Consider the following 17,560-nt stretch of genomic DNA (forward strand, 5'->3'; position numbering starts at 1 on the left):
ATGACGCGCGCATGCGCGGGGCCCTCCGCGCTCCCGCCCCTCCCTCATGGCGGCCGCGATGTTCCGGAGCCTGTTGGTCTCCGCGGCCCAGCAGCGGCCTCAGGCCCCGGGCCCGGGCGGGACCCCGCGGGAGCAGCCGCCCGGCGGCCCCGCCCCCGACACGCTGGAGGCGCAGTTCAGCTGCCCCATCTGCCTGGAGGTGTATCACCGGGCCGTGTGCATCGCGGGCTGCGGCCACACGTGAGCGGGGCCGGGGCGCTGGGGCCGGACTCTGCGTCTGGGGAGCGGGCCGGGGGGGTAGAGACGAAACCACCCTGGAGCCCATAACAACCCCCGGCTCAGCGCCTGGCCCCCACCCCTTCTCGGGGGCACCCATGGGACCCCCCCATCATCTCCCTCCCCCTCCCATCCCCCCACCCCTTCTCGGGGGCACCCATGGCACCCCCCCATCATCTCCCTCCCATCCCCCCACCCCTTCTCGGGGGCACCCATGGGACCCCCCATCACCTCCCTCCCATCCCCCCACCCCTTCTCGGGGGCACCCATGGGACCCCCATCACCTCCCTCCCCCTCCCATCCCCCCACCCCTTCTCGGGGGCACCCATGGGACCTCCATCATCTCCCTCCTCCTCCCATCCCCCCACCCCTTCTCGGGGGTATCCCTGGGACCCCCCATCACCTCCCTCCCCCTCCCATCCCCCCATCCCTTCTCGAGGGTACCCATGGGACCCCCAGCACCTCCCTCCCATCCCCCACCCCTTCTCGGTGGCACCCCTGGGACCCCCAGCACCTCCCTCCCCCTCCTGTCCCCCCACCCCTTCTCGGGGGCACCCATGGGACCCCCCAGCACCTCCCTCCCATCCCCCCATGCCTTCTCGGGGGCACCCATGGGACCCCCCCAGCACCTCCCTCCCCCTCCCATCCCCCCACCCCTTCTCGGGGGCACCCATGGGACCCCCCCAGCACCTCCCTCCCCCTCCCATCCCCCCACCCCTTCTCGGGGGCACCCATGGGACCCCCCCAGCACCTCCCTCCCCCACCCCTTCTCGGGGGCACCCATGGGACCCCCCAGCACCTCCCTCCCTCTCCCATCCCCCCACCCCTTCTCGGGGGCACCCATGGGACCTCCATCACCTCCCTCCCCCTCCCATCCCCCCACCTCTTCTCGGGGGCATCCATGGGACCCCCCATCACCTCCCTCCCCCTCTCAGCCCCCCCCCCAACCTGGGGCTGGAACCACTTCCCCCACCGACCCCTGCCCGCCCCGTGCGGAGCCAGCCTGGCTTTCAGCCTGGCCTAGGGGGAGTCGGTTGATTTTTTCCATGGGATTGAATGTGAGTGTAAAACAAAATCCCCTGCCCTGTCCATTCCTGACTCTCCCATGGGCCAGATTTCGCCCAAGGGGCTCGTGAGCGATGGGGTGCTTGTCTTGAATGGAGCCATTGAATTTTCAGCTTTGTTTGGAATCTGTTTGGGCTTTGCGTGATTGGCAGCTTCTTATGTTGTTGTATCAGATCATCTAACAGCTGAGTCACCCAGTTCCTTAAAACTACCTTTCTATGCATATCGCTTATGACTAGATTCCCCAGAGCGTGAGGCAATTGTAAATGTCAGAACATGCACTACTTGTTTTGATCGATTTTAACTCTGGAGCAAATACTACTTATCCTGACGGTGGTGGTTTGCTTGTGTGGTATCGGCAACATGCAAAGTGCTTGGTGGAAGAGCTCGGCCCTGAAAAGCTTACAGTCTAATTGGGCAAGAGATGAAGGAGGCGGGATGGGAAGTGACAGAAGGTAGCTTAAGGGTCAGTGTCCCTAGCCTCTGTTTGCCAGAAGCTGGGAATAGGTGACAGGGGATGGATCACTTGATGATTCCCTGTTCTGTTCATTCCCTCTGAAGGCACTGTCAGAAGACAAGATACTGGGCTAGATGGATCTTTGGTTTGACCCAGTATGGCTCTTCTTATGTTCAGTGCTAGCAAATGTCATGTTCCATGGGTTTTGTTTTGATCTAGGGCACAGGGGGAGCAGCAAGGTTTATAGGGCGCCTGGAAGGAAGCATTTCCTAGACCATCCCTTGATTTTCCCTTCTCGTTACAACCGGAAGCAGTTTCCATACTGGCAATGCTGAACGAAACAGCGAAACTTACTGCCTCCTTCATCATCTTGGACTTTACCTCACTCTCCCCTCATCACCTCCTCAATGTAAATAGCTAAGCTAGGGGTGGGGCCCACATTGATGGTATGGGTATTCCATGAGCTGCCACCCAGGTGCACCAGTGACGGGCACTTCAGCAGTGTGTGTGAGGGCAGAACGAGCATTGCATAGTAAAATGGCAGCTGGAGTGAAAGGAATGTCTGCTAATTATGACACCAGCAGAAACTATGGAGCTTTGTAGTGCCCTGTGCTTGTATTGTTATCTGAATCTGCTAAGAGGCTCATGGGGAAACCCCACAAAGGACAGGTCCCTTCTTGGCAAAACAAGTTGAGAGAGCGCCTCGGGACTTGTCTACACTACCAAGTTTTGTTGACAAAACTTATGTCGACACCCAAAAGTCGACAAAACAAAAATCGCCAAAGGGTGTTCACACTTGCTCCCTCTGTTGACAGATCATGTCCACATTGGGGACACCATTATGGACAGGGTGAGCAATGCACCGTGGGTATGTATCCCACAGTGCAGGGTTGTGGGAAGGAAGAGCTGATCACTGCGCATCTTGGGATTCTCTCCGAGTTGTCCCACAGCCCCCTCCGCTGCCAGAGCAGCATCCGTGCTGAGGAATGGCAAAGCAGCACCGCAGACCGTTCCCCTCCCCCTGCAGCAGCAGTCGTGTCCCTAGTGCTGGGCAGAACAGGAGCATTCCAGGGTTTTGCTCTTTGTGGGCTCCCCAAAGGGAGCAGCACACATACTTCCCGGAGCTTTGAAAGGGGAGGGGCGCATGCCTGCAGGAGATCAAAACACTGAGCTGAGCAATCCGGGCAGGCCTTGTGGGATACTGGCGGAAGCCAGTTCTGTAGACAAAACAATCAGCAGTGTCTACGCTGGCTCTTTGTCGACAATAAAGGGAGGGGAAAAGACAAAAGTCTCCTAGAGGTGGACGTTTTTTGTCACCAAAACTGGGTGTTTTTCACGACAAAAGTCCCATTGTAGTGTATATGCTCTTGCTGTTTTGTCGCCAAAAGGCAGTTTTGGGGCCAAAACTTGCCCGTGTAGACAAGCCCTTGCTTGTTGATCAAGGACATTACACTCATCGGGAAAGGGAGGACTGCGGGAGGAGATAGGGTACAAACCCCTGGTTACAGGGTCATGCAGTGTAGCAGACAGATGTCTAGGTGGTTCTGTTCATGTAAAATACACTCCTGCTGGTAGACAACTGTAGCTTGGTGGTTTGATTTCACCAGCAATGGAAAAACTTGCAGCTGATGAGCTTTGCTCTGCAGTTCCAGGGAGTGCACTGTCTGGGGCTGCATTTTCAGACTGAGCATCACTTGAGGGTGGATGGGAGGCTAACTGTTTGGGGGACTGCACATGACAGGGCCTGGCCTGCTTTCTCTCTCCTATGGTGTGAGTTTTCTGTATAGTGGTGGTGTGTGAGACTGTTAAATCAAACAGGGAACACAGGCACCTTTGACTATTTCCAAATGCTTAATTCTGAGCCGTGTTCCCCTGGGGAAGTAAACAGTTTAAAGACACCTCAGCAGGCTGATGGGGCCCAAAGCTCTTCTTGAACTTCCTTCAGAGCCTGAAAAATGTCCAGCTTCTCCAAATCACAGACTGCCGTTTAAAATTGCCCCTTCTCTGTTGGACCAATGACAAGGTCTGCAGGCCTCAGCCTCTGGCCATTGCTCACCTTGGCTGTTGATGAGCCAGACAGGATCAGCAATTCCAAGACTCAGTTCAGAACGGGGCTTTCTCAACAGAGCAGAGCGGAGGGACTCCGCAGTGCATGCTCCTACATCAAACCAAGCTGGCCGGTCCAATTTTAGGCCTCCCTCTGTCCCAGTGGCATTCCTTCTATTGATTGAGCTTGTGTCAGCACTGTGCCAACGGAGCAGGAGACAATGCCGGCCCCAACGGGCTTGCTAATCTGGTACCTAGCCTTGCAATGGTGACTCCCACAGGAGTCCTCCTTTTGGTCTGGTCCTCTTTGGGTCACTGGGGCGGATTTGGCCTGCCTGCAGTAATGATTGAGCATGATGTGGAGGGCAGCCATGTCTATCACTGGGCCTATCCCTCCTGTAGACACAGTGGTGTATGCACCAGCTACAGGTAGAAATCTTGCAGGGGACAATGTTGGACAGCTTTGCTGTGAAGAGGAGGGGGCTGTCATCCCAGCATTGGGGTCAGAATGGAAGGAAGAAATGGGTGGGAGCTGGGTCCCCATGAGGGAGTAGGAGGGAATGAGGCTGTGGGTGAGCAGAGCTTTGAAGATCCTGTGCTTATGCTTTGTGGGGAATGGTAGAGTCCACACGGGTGGTTGGCGACATGATGAAGATTACTAGCAGCATCTGGAGGGAGAAGCAGGGAGACCTGAGAGCAGATTACAGGAGTTAAGGAGAGGTGACCAACGTGCACATGAGGGCTTTAGATCTTGTCTTCACTAGGAAAACATGGGAGCTAGAACTTGAGCCCGAGAGACAGTAGTCAGTAGTGATGGCAAAGGCAGCATTGGGGAGGGATGTGGAGAAGCTGTGGGTTTATTTGACCAAAGTGCCTTTGAGTCAGTGACCAAACTACTTAACTTGGTACCTCACCCTGCCTGTCCAATGGGCTGGACTCTTGGCGAGCTGCCTGTGCTAACAGACCCTAAGAGGATCATGTGGTCCTTCCCTCTGTGCAATGTGCTGCATTGGAAGCTGCTGAGGAGAGGAGTCTGGGTGGAAGGCAGGTTCACTGGTGGCTCCCTGCTTTTGTTCAGGAGCAGAGTAGTGACCATGTGAACTCTGCCTCCCAGCAGGAGCTGCTTGTACATATATATCTAGTACCCTCTCCTCATGCCACTGATCCAGAGAGACTGGCAGGAAGTGCAGCTTTTGGGGACACCCGCTGCCTTTACTGTGTGAGAGAGTCCATCTTTGCACCAAGCAGGGGGGTCGTTGAGGACTGTCATGCCAGTGGCAGGAAACTAACCAAGTGGCATGAGGTGGGTGTGGGAACTGGCACGTACCAATGTGCTCTGCATTATCATGTGCTTGTGTTACCATCATGCTTGCAGGACCCAACTGAGGCAAGGCCTTCGTGTGCTGTGTAACCACATAGTGAGACAGTCCCTGCCCCGAAGAGCTTAGCTAAGTAGACAAGACAGGCAAAGGGTAGGAGAATGCAAGATGGGGCTGATAGTATTTCCTAATAGGGAACTGCGACAAGGAGATGAAGCAACTTGCTTGGAGTTGCGCAGGGAGCACATGATGGAGCCACGTTTTGTTTTGACATTTTCAAAAATAAAAAATTCTGGTTGTCTGGTTCAAAATGACATTTCGTTTTGAAAGTTCAGCTAATTAAAGTAGGACGGGGTGGAGAAGAAAGGTAAAGTCGAAACAAGACGTTCTGATTGATCTGAAACGCGAAAAAAATCCATGTTTTAGTGCAGAAGTTTGAGATTTTGACTTTTCGTCCCAATTTGAGATTGGAGAGGGGGTTTCCATCTCTCAAATATTCATGGGACCAATAAAAACATTTCCCACCTAGGTCTAAACTGAAACATCCAACCCCACTCCAAGAGTTAGTCGTGGGCGGCAAGGCGGTGTTGGGTAAACTCCACTCTGTGTTATTGGGGAGCAGACAATGAACCGATTGCATGTTGACCTTAAAGAATTATGGATTCATTGCAGCTTCTCTTTGTCTATTTCAGAGCTGTTGAGCATGTCTTGGATGAGCAAGGGAGGGAGGGGGTTCTTAATATAGCTGTCTGGAAACTTTCCAGGCTCAAACTACCAGGGCTTTGGAGCGGAGCCCGGAGATGGAGCCTGGAGCAGCTCCGGAGCAGTGGAGCTGCAGGTTTTTGCCTGGAACTGGAGTGGAGCCGGAGCACAGCTCCCAAGCCCTGCAAACTATGGCTTCCAGTTTATTTTCAGCAGGGATCCCAGCTCATCTTTACAGATGTCTACAGTTTTCCCTTTGCTCAAGATAAAAAAGGTACAGCCAGCTAGCTGTTCCGCTCTGGACAAATCCATTCACAGTGGAAAGGCTGGGGTGCTACCAAGAGGGATTTGCCATTTGCCCTTTTTGTCTCCCCCACTCACCCGTAGCCCAGAGGCCTGTTTCCAATAGAAAAGTTTATTTCCCAGAATTTCCTCTCCAGCACTTGATTTGAGGTCCCTGCTTCTGCAGGCATAAGAACTTTGGGGTGGGGGGGGATAGCTCAGTGGTTTGAGCATTGGCCTGCTAAACCCAGAGGTTGTGAGTTCAATCCTTTGGGGCCATTTTGGGATCTGGGGCAAAAATCTGTCTGGGGATTGGTCCTGCTTTGAGCAGGGGGTGGGACTAGATGACCTCCTGAGGTCCCTTCCAACCCTGATATTCTGTGATTTGAGAGGAGGTGATCCCCAGCCTAATCTCAATGTGTCCTGGCCTATTACTTCCCTCCCGTGAAGTCCTAAATGGCTTGTTTTTGAAAATCATTGCGTGACCATCTGCAGTGAAAGCACATTACCTGGTGTTGCTGCCTTGCTGTGGGTCTCCGGATCACTGCTCTAATGCTTCCTGCCCTTCGTCTGGGGTTCAGAGCGGAGCACTCTTTCCCAGCTCGTATTTTGTGCATGGGTACACATGGAGATCAATTAGATCTTATTCGTGTGATGCTGTGTAGTGCAGCATGGAGTCTGCAAAGGGCAACAGGCTCCTGTCTGCTTTCTGGCACGTACCCCCCGAACGCTCCTTCTCACTACACGTCTACAGACAGGCCTGACGTCAGAGGTGATGCACCCGTCATTCACTCTAACTGTTGTTTTCCCAACATCCCTTTGGCCTGTCCCAGGCCAGCAGCGATAGGTTCTAATAGTGCTGCTCAGCCCCGGAGAGTGGTCACTTCTCTCCAGCATTTGAAGTCTGGATGTTTCTAAATTGGTGTGTGGAGATTTAACCCTGCAGGTGCCATGGAAAGGCAGTCACGTTGGTAGGTCCTCACTTGGACTTGCAAGTGTAACCCTGGGGCACAAGTGAATTCCTGGATGGACGGTTTCATGAGCAGAAGCGGACCTAACTCCGGCCTTTGTTAGCGTCCAGGTACTCTGTGTTGGTTTAAAGGAGCAGTGTGGCAAGAATGTCACTTGCATGCCTTCTGTTGTCTGGTTAGCTGAACACCTCTGTCTGTGTTCCTCTGTGGCCCCCACCACCGCAGTATGTCAGCTCAGCTGTGCAGAAACAGCCTGGAACAAACCAACCTCACTCACTGTGTCAATGCAGGAGATGTTTTCCTTAATGAAGGACCAGACGGTAGAAGGGTGTCCCCTTCCCCAAGGGCCAAGTCCATTGACTGTCTCACTCCTAATTCCTGCAGGCTTGGGAACCAAGGATCCAGAGGGGCTGACTTTGCCCCAGACAGCGTCACTAGCTCTCGGCACCAGCCTGTGCACGTGATCTGAAACCTCATTCATTCTAGCATAAGATACCCTTCTGTGAGAGGCCACGGGGGGGTAAATGCAAATCCAGACCTTTTTGCACAGCCTGAACTTCTTAACCACATCAGGTCAGCCCCTGCAGATGCTACATTGGCTGCAGCCTGACACATGCTCGCTGGCTCCTGGGGAGGAAACCTGCCTTCCTGTGGAGGAAACAACCTGAGCGTGTTTGGTCTGTTGTGGTCATGCATGCAACAGGCACGTTCAGCTCTGCGTAAGTCCCTCGCTTAGAAGCCCCACCCCCAAGCTATCTGTTCTGGACACATCCAAATCCTTCTCTTCGGACCCTTGGCCATTGCAGCCTGGCTGGGTGCTCTGGTAGCTCTGTCTCTGGAGGTACTCGTAGAAGTCTCTGCATGTATAGAGCATCCGGTTTCAGATGGTAGGGAGAAGCTGCTGGAGAAGGCAAATTGGCCAGTAGGTTCAGCAGCCCTGTGACTAGTTTGGGGAATTCAGGAAAGTGTCTAGACTATGCAGGAGGGAGGTAGCAAACTACAACAGGAGAGTAGTGGCCAGGAGGAACAAGTAGGTGAAAGTCTCAAGTCTCTGCTCCACGTGGCCTATGAGCCCCCCACATGACCCCATAAAGCAGAGTGGGGTGGCTAGATGAGGCTTGCAACTCAGATGCACAGTGTGTTGCTTTTGAAACAGGAGCCAGGAGTTGCTGATTGCTGCGTATTAGTAGCGCATTGATGTGCACTGAGGTAGTTCAGCCTATTGGACCTATGTGCTGGATCTACTTGGAGGAACCATTTCCATGCCCCAAGGTCTCGTAGATGTTACTAGATCCTTGGTGGCTACCAAAAAGCTCCTACCGGCTTCCTAAAGTCTGAGGAGAAACCAGTTCCATTGATCTGTGTGGGATCAATTCCTGCACCCCCAAGGAGGCAGTGGGCAGGGCTTCCTATGAGTAGGTGTGTCATAGGGCATGTGCGGGGGAACCAAAATGCCACGGGGCCCTTTCCTCTCCTCCCCTGGGCTGTGATAAATAATGGTTCTCCTCTGAGCAACTTAATGGTTTTGTTTCTCCTCCAGATTTTGCGGGGAATGTTTGCAACCATGTCTCCAAGTGCCATCTCCTCTTTGCCCGCTCTGCCGCATGCCCTTTGACCCCAAAAAGGTGGAGAAGGCCTCCAATGTGGAGAAGCAGTTGTCCTCCTACAAGGCTCCCTGCAGAGGGTGCAGTAAGAAGGTAATCCATCTGAGTGGGTCCAGTCGTGACTGTCCCATACCTGGTATTGTGGGGGCAGGACAGGTATGGGTGACACCTCGGGTGGCCCATTGTACTAGTCAAGGTTTTGTCCATGCCCAGATGAGTGTTGGTTTATGTCTGAGCGCAGTATCTGTTTCAGGGGTTACTTCCTGCATCCCCAAAGATTGTGGATGGGAGGCAAGTGGGATGCTCCACTACGAGGCATGTGGCTTGGAACCTCGGGGCAGCACAACAAACGGGGTGCCCCACCGCTATCAGCAAACCTGACTTTTGCTCCCGTCGGGGAGGCGATCAAATAGCAGAAGGGCGGCCTTGTACTCAAAACTAGAGTGGGGGTCAGGAGAGCTGCGTTCTGTTCCTAGCTCTGTTAGAGTCACGGTGTCTCCTGGAGTCAGTCCCTTACCCTCGCTCTGCCTCGGTTTCCCAGCTAGACGATGGGGATAGTGCTTCCTACATCAGAGGTGCTGAGGCTTAAATCGGGAATGTTTATGAAGTATTAGCGATGCTCTCTTGCAGGCCAAGTCAGTATTTTATTAAGTGGATGCATCTTTTAAAAAGGGAACCCGGGCCCTTATTTTCTCCCTCTGTTGCTTAACCCTTTCTAGAAGACAAATGTCGTCAGGTTTCTACTAAAATTCATCCTTTCCCTGTAACGATCATCTCCCCCACTCCTGTATTTGGAATCAGCACAGCTCCATGCCTGGTTCTTGTTAGGGAGTTTACTGCTGACTGAGCTGTGGTGCAGACCTGACGTGGGAGCATTAATTCCTCAGCACCGGTGCATATCATAGTGGTAAGGTTGCGCTGCTGTAGTTAAGGTTGTGTCAAGACTTCTGTTTAAAGGTCGAGCTTCCTAAAATGAACATGCTCAGTTGGATTCCTTTGAAACGTGCTGTGCCTAGGGAGAGTGCAGGGTGTGGCTAATGACCCCAATGTTTCCTTTTTGTCCTTTAATGGTGTTCGATCGGTGGTTCTCAAACTTTTGTACTGGTGACCCCTTACACATAGCAAGCCTCTGAGTGCCACCCCCTGATAAATTAAAAACACTTTTTAATATATTTAACACCATTATAAATGCTGGAGGCAAAGTGGGGTTTGGGGTGGAGGCTGACAGCTTGCGACCCCCATGTAAGAACCTCGCGACCCCCTGAGGGATCCCGACCCCCAGTTTGAGAACCCCTGTGTTAGATGGAATCCTGTGGGTGAGAGTGAATGGGTTGTAGAAGTCGGTGAAGAGCTTGTACATTTCCGTAACACTGGGTTGGCAGAGTAATGGGGCCAGTGTGTGTATTGGGCCACTGCTGGAAGACGGCAGAGTTAAGATTGCATGGGCTCCTTAACTGTGGATTTCCTGCTTTTCTAAATTTGAGTTTTGCTCAACTCCGTGTTCTGCAAGGGGACATACCTCCAAGCAACCTTAACTCTGTGTTACCATAGTGTTTTGCCACTGAATTTAACATAGATGTTTAGACTCCAGAGAACACTCCTCACAAAGCAGATCAAATTCTGGAACCCAAACTACTTGCTACCATGCTTGGTAAAGCTCCAGCTAGTGGTTCCACCCGGGGGATCTCCTGGTTGGCTGGCTGAGTTTCACACGCAGAGCTGTTCAACTTGACACCTTAGGTACATGGCCCTGGTGAAATCCTGCGCTGTTGGTGCTTATGAACCCAGAGGGCCCCTGCAGGAAGGGCTGTGAGATATCTGAGCTATACCGGCTTTGCTGCCTGCTGTGAGGTGGTGCTGTGCTCAGATGAAACATCTCTTTGTCCTAACACCCTTTGGCAGTAGACTAGTGCCATTATTAAAACAGCGGAGCCTTCCAGAGAGACTTGGGACAAACCCCAAGTGGTGCAGCTGGTGTTTCATCTCTAGTTTATGAGCAGCCTTACAGAGTGGGATGTTCTTCTCTTTAGAGCTGGTGAAAGAAGCTGGATTGACAGCCCGGGAGAACACGGCAGAGAGTAGGTCTAACTAGGGCATTGTCCTGCCATCATGCCTCAGCCCTGCCGTGAAGGGGCCACCTGGGGGGTAATCCAGACCTGGGTGCCTCTGAGACTGGCAGTAAAGTTGTTCAGTTGTGGTGGCTTTGTGATGTGGACATCTGTCACCTCGGGGACTGAGACCCTTTCCCTCTGCTGCTCCAACGCCTCACTTGCTGTCAAGTGAATAACTCCAGAACTCCCTGTGTACCTTTGAGCCTGGCATTTCTGTTCCTTGTTGAGAACTTGACTGTAAGGTTTGGGTTGCCTTGAAGGGCAAGAGCTCTGCCATGACTTGCTTTGGTCTTATGGAAAGGAAATGGGCTTTCTTAGCAGTCTATGGGATCAGCTAGACTAGGCCACCCCATTCCCCCGAAATCCTGTATCTCCTCACTGGAGCTGGTTGGCTGATTGTTTTAGTTGGCTATAACGAGACACGCTTTGGCCCAGCAATTCCACATTGGTGCAGATTGATGTGCAATAATCCTAGTGGTCTCCTGTATTCTGGCGCCTGTCAGAAAGCGTTTGGGGAGGCTGCTCTCTCTAACGTACTGGTTTGCTTGAGAGTGGGGCATCTGCCTTGTTTTCTTCTTTCTGGAGAAATGCATCCCTTGCTCCTTGGAGTTCTCAAAGATGGTCCTGGCTGTCCAATGATCTATTTCTTTTTTCTCCCTCTATTTGTCTTTCTAGGTGACCCTAGCGAAGATGAGATCCCACGTTTCATCCTGCGCTAAGGTTCAAGAGCAGATGGCCAACTGCCCAAAGTTCGTTCCAGTGGTCCCAACTTCCCAGCCCATTCCCAGGTATTAAAATACCAAATTCAACCACTTCACAGGGGAATCCTCCCATCTCGTTTTCTGTAACAAACTGCTATTTAAACAGTGCACAAGATGAACCAGAAATTGTCAGGTCAAATCTGGCCTTGAATTGTAGAGGGATTTCTAAATAGGCTTTTCCAAAACCTGACCCAACACAAATGTCTAAATGATTTAAAAAAAAAATCCAATGGAAAAGCTTTTTCTTAAACAAATAAGACTCCTCTGCACCATTTGCAGCTCTAACATTGTGCAGCATTGCGCTAGTGCCTGAGAACCTGGGGGAATAGACTAGAAACTGCCTGAAAACAAAAGGGAAACTGATTAATCTGTTATTTTGCCAGCTGGGAGAGATGCAGAAAGTAAACTGTGTGGCTGGTAAAATAGGTAAGGTAGACTTCAAAAACTCTTTGAACTTGATTCTGCTCTCACTGACTGTGATGCAAATATAGAGTAATTCCACTGAAGCCACTGGAGGTGCATCAGCATGTGATCAAAATCTTTGCCTTCAGTCTAAGGTGGTGTTTGGTGCTCGTGGTGAGGGAGTGACTCATGGTGTATCAGATCCTTTGGAGTCCGCTGGGGTTGGCTTGTCTCTGTGAAGCCCGTTCAGTTTTCACCTGTCCTCTTCCCTGTGGGTCTCTGTTGTGTTGAATTCTTGACTGCTGTTTCTTTTTAGCAATATTCCAAACCGTTCCACTTTCGTCTGCCCTTACTGTGGAGCCCGGAACCTGGACCAGCAGGAGCTGGTCAAGCACTGCATGGAGAACCACCGCAATGACCCCAACAAAGTGGTGAGCTTTCCTCGGGCAGACTGGTGAGAGTTGGGCACCGCGGCCTTGATTTCTGCGTCCGGCTCTTTGCTCGTGAACTTCTGACTGGGCAGAGAATGGGAGCGGGGTAACCTCCAGTGAATTGGAAGTCTCTGCGTCTTTTAATCAATCCCCTGTTCAAAGTCAACAGGCGCACACATCTGCTTCTGGGCATAAAGTACTATCTGCATTTCTAGCTCATTTAATCTTTGTTAAATCTCTTTGACAGGCAGACACGGAGCTGGATCTATTAGCTTTGCTCGAGGTGCATTGCAGAGCAAGAACTGGGTTAAGCCTAGATTTCAGTGCTGTCTCCCTAACTCTAATGGTTTTGCTTTGCCACTCACTTTCCACTACAATAGGCTGTGACTTTTAAGGGCCTCTTGTGCTTCTGAGACAGGAGCTTCTTCTGTGTCCCTAAATGCAGTGTGCCTTTAAGCTCACAGAGGGATCACAGCTTTTTGGCAGGGAACCCTCTGCACTTGAGTGATCATATTTCCTGTGTCCCATTCTGGTCCTGAGCCTATTGTGCTCAACACTCAGCAGTGCTAAAAGGGACCATCTCCAGATTGCAAACACCTCTTTAGTCCACTAGAGCATCCCCGAGGGTTCTCAGCACTCTGTCACTTTCACGCACCATTCCCACAGTTGCATGTGCCTGTTAGGGGGCTTATTCCTTCACCGTCTCACTTCCCTGGTCCTTCTCGCATGAACAGAGAGCAACAATACCCAAAGTCCGAAGGTGCAAACAATTCAATGTTTATTGGGGTGAATTTCCAGCAAGCATGATTCCAGTTTCCTTCCTTAGTGTCCCCCTTCCCAGCTCTGACACCACAGAGCCTTGCCTGTGTCCCTGTTCCCATCCCCCCCTTAGCAAAACATGATCCCAATTCCCCCACATCCAGTCCCTGTTCCCATTCCCCCCTTACTTCCTGATTGACAGCAGACTGTATAGTAAAACTTGAGTTCTGATTAGCTATACCTTAACCAATCATTTTACTGAAATTTTACTAACCAATTCTAACATACTGTAACATGGTTATTTAACCAATTATATCCCACCTCCTTAATTGGTTTACACCCAACAAAATTAATTATACAGCAGGCAGAAACAATCACAAAACCAGACAGAGATTATACAGACAAACAATAGGGAGGTAGAGACTACAGTGATAGAACAATACAGAAATGAGGATTTCACATCCCAGCTATTGATAAGTGAGTTCTTGCCAGACAGGATGCTATTAAACTAAGTTTCCTTTTACATCTTCTAGGCTCTTCCCTTTCCCTGGAGGTGATGGGAATATCAGGACAGGATTGTATTCCTAACAGCCTAATAGCACCCTATTTCAATGTGACTAGTTTGGAATGTGAGGATGTGACCATACACTTCCCAGTTTATGGCTGGCCTCTGCTGCTTAGCCTAAGAACCAGGCCTCAGACTGTCACAGTAAGAGAAGGCCCTTACACAGACAGACAGTGATTTTGATTCTTCTTTTATACTCTATAACTAGCTAAGTGATAAGAATACACCTAAATTCTTAAAGACAGGCCTGAATATCTATATCCTAACAGTGCCCCTGTGGGAAATGTGTGAGCATGCATAATGTCTAGGCAGTCTCGAAAATCTTGAGGCTTCCAGCACTGACCGGCGTGCCTAGCTCTCCAGCTTGTGTAGATGTACAGCCTCTCTTGAAGAGGGTGTTTGCAGAAATTGCCTCTGACTGATAGAAATTAAAAAGGAAATCTACTGTTTGGGCTGTGGGTGGCAGGCAGGGTTCTAAGAACTACACCACATTGCTGGTCTTGTGACTTCCCTTTCCTCCCCTGTATGTTCTAGGTGTGCCCAGTCTGTTCAGCGATGCCCTGGGGGGACCCCAGCTACAAGAGCGCCAACTTCCTGCAGCATCTCCTACACAGGCACAAGTTCTCCTATGACACCTTTGTGGTGGGTACTGCCACAAATCAAAGTTCAAGTCGCTTAGGGCCCTGGCTGTTCCCACTGACTACGTTCCAGCCCTTAATTAGCTGGCGTTGGCTTCACATGTGGCTGGCCTATATGAGAACGCCACTTTTGTGTGCAATTTTTGCACAGTTTTCATGCTGAGCTATCAGTTACTGGCATCTTTTAGTGGGGGAACGGACAGGGAAAGGTTTTCTTCTGTATCACCGTGTCTGTCCCAACCAGCTAAGTGGCCTTGAAATAACTTCTGCCTTTTAGATAGAATCTATACTGAGACAAAATAGCATGTTGGAATGGTGAAGCAAGACTCTGCAATAGGCTGTGGCAAGAAACTGTGTTGAATTGTAGGAAGTTCCCCTAGCAGGACACATGCGCACAGGAGGGTTGGGGGAGGGATCCTGTCTGAAGGCTGAGCTTTGTTCTTGTGGCCTGCACTTGTGGGAGTCAGCTGTATGTTGCTTTATTATTATATTATTGCCGTAGTGCCTTGAGGCCCTAGGGAGGGATCTGGGGCCCCGGAGCTATGCACGCAATGAAACAGATTCCTGCCCCTAGGAGCTTCGTCTGAGCGATGAACTTCGCCAGGTTGTGATCAGTGAGGCCAGGCAGTGGAGTTGGGAAAGGAAGAGTATTTAAGTTTTTTATCAGCTCATGTGTCCCTTTTAAACACACTGGAAAACGAGCAAGAAAAGTGTCACTGAAAACCGCTAGGACTACAAAGTTCCAGCCAAATGTGCTATCAAGTTCATACCAGCCTCTACGTGCAGGCTGAATCTCACCTGAGCTTGATGCATTTTTAACGAACAAGGTTTTTGAGAGAGGTAAAGCCACTAATTCCAGGAGCTGGGTTGCATTTGGCAGGCTCCACACTGCCTTTTGGCACACAGCGCGAGCTCCCTTCGCAGTCTGCACTGGGGACTTGAGAGACGTGAGCTGGTGGTAATTCTGTGTGAGTAGTCACTGTTCCAGCCAGCCTCAGGAAGATCTCCATCCATGAGAAGCTGGCCAGGCTGTACTGGCATCTCACCAGAAGCAAAGGTCCAAGATGCAAATACCCGTGTTGTACAAACAGCTGTGGGGCATGTGCCCAAAAGGAGCGTTGGATAACGTTGGGCTGGCTGAGTCCAGCCCCTCGCTCTGAGACGTGCTCTCGCACGGCGGCGTTGGAAGCTGAGCTCCAGAGACCATTCAGAAATACGGAACGTGCCCAGTGTGCCATGTCCTTCTCTGGTGCGGTGTGCAAATGAGAACTCTGGCCGGTCTCCCTCATGGTTAATCTTTGTGTGGGTGTGGGGTGGTACTCGCCCCTCAAAGGCTGCAGCCAGGGCAGTTCTGCTCCAGGGACCTTGTAGATAAACTCCTGTTTGTATCTGCCATTATCGTTTGGTAGATTAGATTCCAGAGTGACTGTTAACCTCAGAGGACAGATACTAAGCTTTGAAATATTTGCACGTCTCATCTTTCAAAGGATCCTCATGGTCATGTAGCTTGTGCCCAAATGTGGGTATTGGGGGAAAAAAAAATGTGGTGTTGATAGAAACCTTTTTTGACTTTGTAAATGAAACCTTTTCAATTGGCTGCATCTTCCTGCTGTGTGTAGGCAAACCAGAGAGTGAAACTGAGGCTAGAACTGACCAGTTTAACTTGACTGTCCTTTTAACACGCAAGAAATAAGCTTAGAAAGGTAAATTAATGTCCTGTTCTTCCCAGCCTGGCCTGTCTGAGGTGGCGGTAATTGCACAGGTGAGGTTTCTTGTAATCATGTGGCTGTTTTGACAATGTCCATGATCCGAAAGGAAGGTCAATGTGAAGATTCTTTCCGCTTGGCATTCTGGCCCTTTATTGGGAATGTCACAGGAGGTACGAGCACCCGGGCAGACAGCTCATTAATGCAGGGAGAGACGCACTTACTCCTCGTCGGCCCCTCTGACCTGTTCACTCTTCTTGTTCCCAGGACTATAATATCGACGAAGAAGCAGCGTTGCAGGCTGCGTTGGCGCTCTCCCTCTCGGAGAACTGAAGGCAACTGCTGAGCAGCGGCGTGGATCCTTTGCACAGGTCGCCTTTCCGCTAGGAGAGGTGTGACACTTGTTAATCCCTCTGCATTCCCTAGAGATTAGGCAGCCCATCTCTGGTTAAATCGCACCTTGTTTAATAAGGTGGAATCTTTCATTGCACAATGAAATGGTGAGCGAGCATGATCTGGTGAGAGTGACACCTGCTGGATGGGAAGAGGCAAAGGCGACCTTACCAAATGTTTGTTTTTTCCAATTGGGCATTTCATCTCCATATACGGAGTATATCTCTCTCTCTATTTATTATTAGATGCTTTTTGGCACCGTTGCTCCTCTTATTTGTTGCATTTTATGTAAAATGCCCTAGTGTTCAATTCTTATCATCCAGGGGTGGTTGTTTTTTTAAAGCGTTGAGCGTTTTTGAACCTCGTAAGAGTATTTATTGAGATGTTGGCCCTCCACCCTCCCGAGGGCATGAGCGGTCTGTTGCTCAGCTCTGTTGCCACTGCTCACGGAAGGCCAGAGGCAACGAAGCGCATTGGGCTAAATCTGGGAGCGACTCTGCTGCGCTCGGATACCGTGATGACAGGTCTATTAAAAAGAGCTAGGTAGAAATGGGAAGGAATCCTGAACTGTCCTGCCACTGGCATTCTTTCACCTTGCTCATTTTGTACTGGCTTTTGTGATACTAGAGTTCTTGCATTTTTTCTACATTAATCGGTGTGAGACCTTTTCACGTTTTATAGAGCAAAAAAAAGCAGTTACTCTTCATATTGCAATATTTGTGTTTGACTAGGAACAATAGTATTTTTATGGAACCTTATTAAGAAAAAAATTATATTTTTTAAACACATGCTGTGGATTCAAGAACTGGGGGGGTGGGGAACTGCTGGAACCTGGAATTGAGAGGGGGCTCTTTTCCATTTGCGCCTGAGCAACAGAAAGGTTGCATTGTTCCGTATTTATTTTGGGGGGTCAATTACTTTTTTTTTTTTTTTTTTGCAAATAAAGATGCTGATGTGCAGCCATGCTGGATCAGACATGTGACCCAAGCGTGGGAGGGCGGTACTCGGAGTTACTCACCAGGCATTAACGGGGGTGTTGGTCAATGGATCAAGTCCACTTCTGAAAGAAAAT

At 50.7% G+C, this 17,560-nt stretch overlaps 1 protein-coding gene across 1 annotated transcript; it reads left to right on the forward strand.

Annotated features, from left to right (window-relative positions):
• Positions 1-46: 46 nt before the first annotated feature.
• Positions 47-17,139, forward strand: RNF166 (ring finger protein 166). The gene is made up of 6 exons (XM_065416608.1): positions 47-240; positions 8,659-8,815; positions 11,509-11,621; positions 12,313-12,427; positions 14,286-14,393; positions 16,363-17,139. Exons 1-6 carry the CDS (start codon positions 47-49, stop codon positions 16,426-16,428), a joined length of 753 nt encoding a protein of 250 aa, XP_065272680.1. The 3' UTR covers positions 16,429-17,139.
• Positions 17,140-17,560: the final 421 nt, after the last annotated feature.

The sequence above is a fragment of the Emys orbicularis genome, chromosome 14, assembly GCF_028017835.1.
Source record: "Emys orbicularis isolate rEmyOrb1 chromosome 14, rEmyOrb1.hap1, whole genome shotgun sequence".
NCBI classification, from domain to species: domain Eukaryota; kingdom Metazoa; phylum Chordata; order Testudines; family Emydidae; genus Emys; species Emys orbicularis.